We start from the raw sequence: 9,035 nt of genomic DNA, 5'->3' as shown, positions 1-9,035 counted from the left end.
ACCAAGTAACATATATAACTTCGTCAAAAAAACTCCAGCCTGAGGCTTCCTCATTCAACCACTTGATCAAACTGAAGAAAAGGAACTCATGTTCATGCAACATTTTTATTGCACTCTTGCATCTTGTAATGATGTGGAATACTGATGCAGATCTCATAATGAAATCATGTTGGGCCCAAGCGTCGGCAAAATGTGGAGAGTAAAAATGTGCATGTAATCGTGACTAAATATATTCTGACGCTATGCTGTTTCAAGTGCGACAGTATTTAGCATCAGTGGTTGAGCACAAATGACTTACCACGGCAGAATGCTAAAGTAGTGCATATATGACTACAGTGGAAAGGAAAATTTTCATTTAACAGCTTCTAAGAAGCAAGTAACACCATGATTGCAGGTACGTATAGGACTTCATGTAGTGCTCTCATCAGCCTCCTTCGCCAGTGATTATATGCACTTAATAATGAATGCACCGCGGGTCAAAGTTCCAGCCAGCACATCAAATATAAAGATGTAAATCATAGAGAACTAATTTATATACAATAACAAAGTCCTTTCTATTGCTTCGACTTGACTTCTAAGAACCATGTAATGCCAAAGAGCAGAGCAGGGGGCCGCATGATGCTCTCATCAAACAACATCTTCTTGGCTTCGGCTTTGGTTAGCTCAACCACATCGATCATTTCGCCTTGTTCTTCAACACCACCACCAGCGGTTTGCTTCATGTCGTCGGTCACTTCGACGTAAAACAGCTCCTGCTTTGCACCAAGGATCCCAACACCAGATCTGAAAGCAATACCAATAAATAAAGGGTTAGGATCCACAAATAAAATTTCTGCCTCGATAGAAAGCCACATATGTTTAAAAATATTAGCATACTGGGTGCTTCATATAATTTGAACTAAGGTTTAAGAAAGCGAAAGGTACGCTTAGACCACTGATGCCCAGGCCTACTGCCCTAAGCCATTCTGAGTTACCTAGGTAGACTATTTTTTGAAGTGTGAAAGATAGCTAATTGCCTCAGTTCAGTTATGCATGCAAGCTTCATCCATTGTAAATACAATGAAGAGCACTGTAAATGAGATGCACAAGCAAGTAGTGAAACTTTTTTCCTATATTATGGGCTAAATTTCTTCGAAAACCAGAAAAAAGAACCCTGCAAAATAGAACGCCTTAAGAGGAACTTCAGTGGTCATTTCTGAGTACAATCTACAATGTTTACAATCAAACCTATGCTATTTAATGAATATTTAATGATATGGATAACTAAACTGGCTAAATAATCGTACCTAAAAATACTCAGGGCAAATTAAGACAGCTGTGAACAGTATGCTGTTGCCATGGCGGAAGCAAAATATACTAGGAGGGAGCATCACACGAAAATTTTAAAGCCCAGCCATAAAAAATATAATGAAAAGGCTTATGGGAAATAGGGCCCTTACCATGCAATAGACAAGTGGCGATTGCTATCAATCAAGTGCACATGGAATATAGAGGAGAGTAGAGCGGTAGACGAAGACCAGTTGTGCAAGTGCACATGGAATATAGAGGAGAGTAGAGCGGTAGACGAAGACCAGTTGTGATAATGACATCACTAATAGGCACTGTGAACCAAACAATGCCTTATAAGGTCCAGCAGTGATGAAGGGCCTACTTCCCAAGAGACAACCCGCCGATCGGCCCCAAAAAAAGGGAGGGGTGGCGTCAGATTATAGCTTGCCTAGGCTAGCTACCAAATGTCATGCTCCCTCCTAGTTTTTTTGTTCCTCCATGACTGTTGGTCTCAATCTCCTAAGAAAAAATGCTGCGATTACTGCTCACCGAAAGTGACACGACCTAGAACAGTGAGAACCAGTGCGGCCCCAAGGCATGACCTCTGAGATTAGGCAACATTAGGGTGGCTAGAAGGGGAGGTGTGAATACCGGCGGCGCTTTCCTTCTGGCGCGCGTGATCCCCTTGCGCACCGATGCCACCAGGGGAAATGTGGCGCTGCCGCTCGCGGCGGGGGTACTTGTAGCCGGCGCTGGCCTGCGCCTCCGTGCCTCCGCTGTCAGTTGGTCTCGTCGCCTCTTTTGGAGGGTTCCTCGTGACAATCTGTCACTCAAGGGTGAGATGCAGTCGGCAGTGAAAAAAAAGACGGAGCGTTGGCGCTTTGTGCCTGGATGTGATACTGGGTGCAGGAAAACCTCAGAAAAAGTATCTCTTCCGTGCCCCTGCCTGCAAACAAACGTTTGCCAAATGGGATCGAGCGATCCCAAGGGCCAGGCCAGGCTTATTGAAGTTATGACATCGAGGTTCTCTGCAGAAGTCATGAGGTCATTTTAACATAGTTTTTCTCTCAAAATGGCGCATGATTGTTGTCTTTGGTATTTTAGACAGGGCAGCAAGAAAGACGCCACCTTTGAAACTCTTCCGTTTCTTGATGAATGGGAGGCTTACTCCAAAGGGCTTGGCTTTCTTAATAACAGTGCTTCTGAGGGGCTGAGGATGACCATCCATTCAACAACACCTTCAAAAGTACATTGCAGAAAACGCTGACTTCATGTACATGATGACATCGAAACTGAGCCAAGACCGCCTATAGCAATGTTTTGGTGTTGTGAGACAAGCGAGTGGGGCAAACAATCATCCTACCCCAGCTCAATTCATTCTAGTCATAAGGTATGTATACGTGCAAGCTTGGTCAATAGTACCTATGTTTTGCAGAAGTTCGGCATGCTTATGTAACAAATGTTGCTTATGCACATCCAGGTGTCTAAGCTTCTAAAGCCTAGCAAGGAGCCCCAAGGACGGCAATGTGTCGTCGCATGTCCTGGAGTTTTTGTTATCTGTTGAAGAGGTGCTGGCTGAACAAGAAAGCCACAGTGAAGACAGCGTGAAGGCTGTGCCAACTGATGCCGTGCAAGTGGCTTTGGGCCACCAAAGTTATGCAGAGCACCGCAGCGACGCACGGCTAGTTTATTACATTGCAGGTTATGTGGCGAGAAGGCGTGTTTTTCCCACACATTGTGAAGACTGCAAAGCAGCATGTCTTAGTGATAAAGGCAATATCCCCAGAGAACTTCCATCAGAGGCATCCAAAGAGCGGGACCTTGGGGGAATTTTATATCCCTCAGAATCGTTCTATAAAGCTAGCTGGTCAATGCCCCTGAAAAGAAACTCACTCGTTCATTCAGTGTAACACACTTGCATGACAAAGCTGTGGCCGAAATTTTGCAGTCAATTCGTGATGTGCCAAAAATTGGTTGCCTGGACCATTCTGCTACCCTGACAGCCTCAGTTGTACGTTTACGGGCAGTGAGAAGAAACGGAAAACACTGGAACCTTGTGTGTTGTAAAGTTATGACAATTTTTTTCCTCACTTGTAAATAAACGATTTCATGACCAGATCTGTTGTTGCACTGTCTGTAATCATGAGAAATTGCTTATATGAGCGTCAAAATTACATGCTACAGGTGTACAAGTGCAGACAGAAAGTGATTTGTAAATACGTCGAGACGAATTATCAGGTAATGCCTCTTAATCTGCAGACATTACCTGATACGCATAGGGTGATTGACCACTGTACGTGACTACGTCATAGGGTGATTGCATAGGGTGATTGACTATGCGTGCATCACGCATAGGGTGATTGACTGCTGATCTCGAGGACGACGGTCGCATTTTCAGAGAGGCAAAATGCAAGGCGCCATATGATGCCTGTGTGCCGTATGATGCCAGTGCGTGTTAAAGAACCCGAAGTGGTCAAAATTATTTTGAAGCCCCCCACTAGCCCCTAACACCCTGAGCTGCTTCACGAAATGTGCACAGACAAAACGCGCTTGAATCTCGATACAGTGCGAACTGGGCCCTTAAAATTTCACAGGAGTAATGATGTGGGCTGACATAACATCGTTTTCATGGTAAAGATTCATTCTTTGACGCTCGCAGAAAGCGCGCGATACTTGAAACGGGCTCACTTTCACTTTGGTGCTAGAGATGCAGCCGACGCGAGGCTGGCGAGGCGCTCATTTCGGCTGCCTGCTTCCCGCGCCTCGGTCAACAGCGCCGCCCCGCGGCATCGGTGCGCTGTGGGGTCACGTTTTCGCCGCTGGTATTCACACCTCCCCTTCTAGACACCCTAGCAACATGCTGGGACTTGTGTTTCACCTGCTTACCACCAGGTGCACGTGTTGTCTGCTTATGTGCTATTTAATGGCTTCTAATAATGAAATTAGACAGCTACTAGCCCTGCAGCTTTGCCAAGATTGCTTCAATAACATGTATGTTAATTACCTGCGCAGAGCCAATTTAGCCATAGTGAAATTTCACTGCACTTAGGCTTTACCAGTATTTTTTGTGCCGGTGCCACAAGTAGCACCGACATTACAAAATGATTCAAGTGACATGGACCAACTAGTGGCGCTGTCACCTTAAGGCATTTCTTGGATGTACAGTGCTATATGAATGTTGAGAGACACTGGCACCCACAAATCAGGCCAAATAGCACCAGTGCTAATAGGAGGTGGCTATACCTGAATGATGTGACCCGCTGTATGCTGGTCAAGGGCACATTGTAACCGCACTCTTCCTTTATCTCTTCACGCATCGTTTCAGCAGACGACAGTTTCTCATTGTCAATGATGCCCGCACACAGCTCGAGTGTCAGACCCATTGTTCCTGGATACTTGGTCGTGTCAATGGGCTTGCCAGAAGCAACCTCATGTGTTGGAATCTGACCATAGTATACAGCTGGAAAAAGTGCAAGAATTTATTTGCAAGCACATTTCAGCGACGAGACAATGTATACTTATCTGGAGAATCACTCCTGCCACTTGCAGTGAAGAAAAGGCAAAAGCGTTCCTGTTCTATAACATGTATTTGAGCACAGCAAAATACCTCACACAAGGTTCGCACATGGCAGCATGTTTTACTATCATCAGAAAGAATCAGGAATGCAAGAACAGCGCTAAAGACAAGGACAAAAACACATAAAAAGCCAACACGCAGCACTATAAGGCCAGGAACAAGCCGAAGGCTCATAGAAAGACGACACACAGCGTGTCTTAATTTGCGTTAATTGTTTTTGTTCATAAGGCTGTTCCTGCTTTATAATGAATAACCAACTAGCAGGTGCTTTCAAGTCAATACACAAAGAAATAAAAGCAGTCAAAGGTTATCACGAATTTTTTTGGAAGGAACAATACATCAAGGCACGATGAAGCTGGGAGTCTCTTAATGGCTTAATTAATGAGACAGCTATAATTACAATTCCAGCGGCTCAGGTCATATATATGTATACCAGAAAACTTAACTGCAGACATAACTTTCCCATTGCTTAGACCTCACAGAGAAACTCGGTTATTAAAGAAGGAACTATAACTATAACCTAGCATACTCCTCCTACCTTCTCGATCAGTAGCAGACGACATTACATATGGTTTCAGTTTTCGGTGTCACAAGAAAGATGAGCAAATGCCTTTCTTACAATTTCTTTTTAGTTTCGCACTGCACGCTGACGCGAGCAAGTGTCCATGGACAGCTAAGACTATGCAACTATGGACGAAAGGCGACTATTTCCGGGAAACGATTGCGTCGTAGATTTTAATGATACTCACCAGGTCGGAACTGCCTGACGAATACAAGGACATCCCTGCTTTTGTTGTAAATAACGGCCGAGACGCTGAGGACGAAAGGAAACATTCACATCCCGTTAGACGTATGTGTGTGGTCAAGCATAAATTTCGTCACGTGCCCAATCAAGCTAGGTACTAAAGCGAATCACGTGAGATATATATGTAAGGTGAAAATAAAGCAGATTGTTACACAAACCTGTCGTGACTCTTCATGAGGTCCCATATCCTTTGCCTCCCGTTCTGCGGATTAGAGGCACAGGGAACGAGAATAAATCAATTAGGAAAGCATCATAGATACATGGCCACACATGCTTTACGAGGCTGGCGAGATCAGCTCACCTGCTTGAAAAGCAGCCGCGTAGGCTTGATGTACGCGGAATTCGTGAGTTCCGTAACTCGTACGTCGTCGATTTTATCCATAACTATCTCGGAAGTGGAAAAAGAACGTCTGCTCGCGGAATTGACGCTGGCGGGAACGCCCGAAACTATCAATTTGATGGACCGCGGCCAAGCTACAGCCCGCCAGCATCGACCCCCGTTGATCATCGCCACCACGACACACCACCGCTAGCTTAGTAAGGTTAATTTTAACATTTGTTTTTCATAAGAACGGTTAGTGAATGCGGAAAGGGACATGCATAAAAGTCGCATTATTTGCAATGAGGACCTATTTTACGCAACCATCATATTTATATTAGGCACCACGCGCGATGAAACTACCAACCCGCCCCAGGTAGGTACACTTTGAACTAAAACGTCGTCCGCTGCCAAGTTTCTGTTGTGCCGTTCCGGCACAAGTGATTGATGCTGTTTTTTTTAACTCTTGAATGATTAAACAAGAAAGAGAACAGACACAGACAGCACGCAGTTATAGCAATTGGGCAACGCCATTCAAAAGGCAGTGATACAAAGTAAACACTCCGTAACGACGAAAGCGTACGCGTTTCGATGTTTCTTTAGTACAACGATTAGCGTACGTTATTGTGCGCGTCTTCTCGACGTCATTACACCATCTTAAATCTTTAATTATGACATACGTAATATCCTGAAGCCAGATATTCAACTCACTACTAACAAATGAAACTCGTGTCACAGTACAAAAATGCATGCAATTGGACTTTGCGCTAATTAAAGCGACTAAAGCGGAACGCTGATATACGTAGAGAAAGTTTTTACACGGCGCAGCTCGCGGTAAATTATGCAGGCGTTAAACGTTGTAGAAGTATGACATTTAATTGAGACTTTGCCCAAACTATTACCCTTATAACATCCGTTCGCTTGTTAAATACAAGCCCACGTAACCGTTTCAGGAGCAAACTAATTCTGTTGATTGAAAACTTACTTTCACCGGTTTTCTTGCATCTTCAATATCACAATAAGCGCACAGCTGCAGAACAGATTAAGAATTTTACATACTTTATGGAGTTTTGTCACAACCGTCAACCTTCCCACTTGTTTTACTGAAATATTTTGAATGTTATTCAAACTTGCAGCGCCATTCTAATCAGAAGTGTTTCAATACGTACGCAACGCATTTTAAATATAATTACTTTTGTCACTGGTTTTGCTGTTGATGCACTATATTGGTGTACACAATTGCATACACAGCACCTGAAAGCATTAATAAGTGTAATGGCACACAATACATACCTGCGTCCACAGAGTGGGAAATGTACTAAAAAAGAAATGTAAGAAAAAGTCACAGTCATGAAAATGACTGAATTTCTAATAAGAGAAAAAAAGAGAGAGAGAGACAAATCTTTTCCATAGAAATTTATTTGCTATGATAAATAACTCAAATGTTGCTAAGATTGCTAAGATAATATCATCATTGTCTCTCAATCCTAACTACCAATAAAGGTTGCAGAGCACTGCAGATCATAGACACAAAAACTCAAACAAGACTTCACAAATATCCCAAGTTACATCGTTTTGTTTTATTTCAATTGCTTTTACCAACAAGGCGAGATGAATGGTCCCACAAAATATTCAGCAATATTTTGAGCATACAAACAGTTCTATGTACACTGATTGAAAACAATAACAACTTACAGAGATATAATCCTACTCTCCCTTTAATGCTGTAGGGCCACAGCACAACCACTATATTCACAGGTATTCTGATACACAGGCTTTTGACACATACGGCCTCAGCACTTGCTACATTCTAAATACTGTTAACAATACTGCTGGCTTTTGTAGGTCAAAAACACCACTGTCAACTTTATATCACATTTTGCATGATTAGAAAATGTTCAAACATAATGCCAACATTGGCCTACGGTTAACGTCAAAAGTGGAAGGACAAGTTACGTCAGTCACAAACAAAACTTCATAAAAAAGGCTGATATGGGCTTGTGTGACCCTTGAAACATGTCATACTCAATGCCAACTTTGAAAACAGCTCCCAAGCCGGAAACTGGACAAGCATCATATGTGTGGCCTGAGGCAAACCCTTCACAACAAGCTGTCATGAAAGCAACATATATATATATATATATATATATATATATATATATATATATATAAACATTCTACGATAAGGACTACCATACAGCACAGCAGACGACATGGTCATCCTGAAATACCCATTCAAACGGCAGACACATTACAAAAGTCAAGAATGGCTTTGGCACGGGTTTCAGATATCTTGAGTCGCTCTTGAATCTCCTCCACTGAACTAGAAAGAGAAAGGAAAAAAAAAATAATAAAAAGAAAGAAGCAGGTGTGCTATAAGAGATATGGCAGTAAGTAAGGTAAGAAGTTCATTCAACATTATCTAGGAGCAGACGTTTCCTAAACCCCAAGAGGGGCAAAAGACAAAGTGATACCATTCTTCCAGATGAACACATGTTTATGTTGTTTCAGAGTAAGTGCACTACCTGTATGTCAAGGGACGCAATACATCCCCTACTTGCAGCCAGTAGATTTCAATAACTTACCATAGTTTTTCGCTCAACACCGTGAAGCATCCTATTTTGCTTTTCTTTCTTTCTTTTGAGTAATTGAGATTTGAAAATGTCACGTGGTATATCATGGTCAACTGGTCAAAAATATCATGGTAAACTCAAAAATATCATGGTAAACTGGTCATGAAACTAAAACACATGCTTTTCTTCATGACAAGGCATAAATGCTTAACAGAACAATAAACATGCTTGTAAAAGGGATAGCTAACTTTTCTTAAAAGTAACAATTTAGAACATTCTACTACCTATAACCTATTGACAGAGGAAATACCACATTTATAGAGGCAAACAAGTTAAATGACATAAAGGCAAACTGGCAGGCTTGTGCAAGCTCAAGAAATTGCGACACAATTTTCAGTGAAAGTGTTAGTGGAACTATTAACCCCTTGTGAACACACTTTAACAATGACCAATGGCCCAGTGAAGAAATTAATGAGACTTCAATGATTTCCA

The 9,035-nt window shown here is 42.5% G+C and overlaps 2 protein-coding genes across 2 annotated transcripts in view; both read right to left on the bottom strand.

Moving 5' to 3' along the window:
* Nucleotides 1-86: 86 nt before the first annotated feature.
* On the bottom strand, nucleotides 87-6,190 carry LOC126533083 (uridine diphosphate glucose pyrophosphatase NUDT14-like). Its single transcript, XM_050180304.3, has 5 exons — nucleotides 5,953-6,190; nucleotides 5,810-5,853; nucleotides 5,596-5,660; nucleotides 4,513-4,729; nucleotides 87-783 (listed from the first exon to the last, which is right to left on the bottom strand). Exons 1-5 carry the CDS (start codon nucleotides 6,157-6,159, stop codon nucleotides 555-557), a joined length of 762 nt encoding a protein of 253 aa, XP_050036261.1. The 5' UTR covers nucleotides 6,160-6,190; the 3' UTR covers nucleotides 87-554.
* A 1,181-nt stretch (nucleotides 6,191-7,371) lies between these two features.
* Nucleotides 7,372-9,035, bottom strand: part of Fancm (FA complementation group M) — a 44,528-nt gene continuing 42,864 nt past the window's right edge. Inside the window, exon 27 of the mRNA XM_050180287.2 lies at nucleotides 7,372-8,293. Coding sequence (XP_050036244.1) covers nucleotides 8,206-8,293 — 88 coding nt within the window. The 3' untranslated portion in view covers nucleotides 7,372-8,205. The remainder of the gene's footprint in view (nucleotides 8,294-9,035) is intronic.

This window comes from Dermacentor andersoni, chromosome 7 (genome assembly GCF_023375885.2).
Source record: "Dermacentor andersoni chromosome 7, qqDerAnde1_hic_scaffold, whole genome shotgun sequence".
Lineage (NCBI taxonomy): Eukaryota > Metazoa > Arthropoda > Arachnida > Ixodida > Ixodidae > Dermacentor > Dermacentor andersoni.
This window is presented reverse-complemented; position numbering and strand designations above follow the sequence as displayed.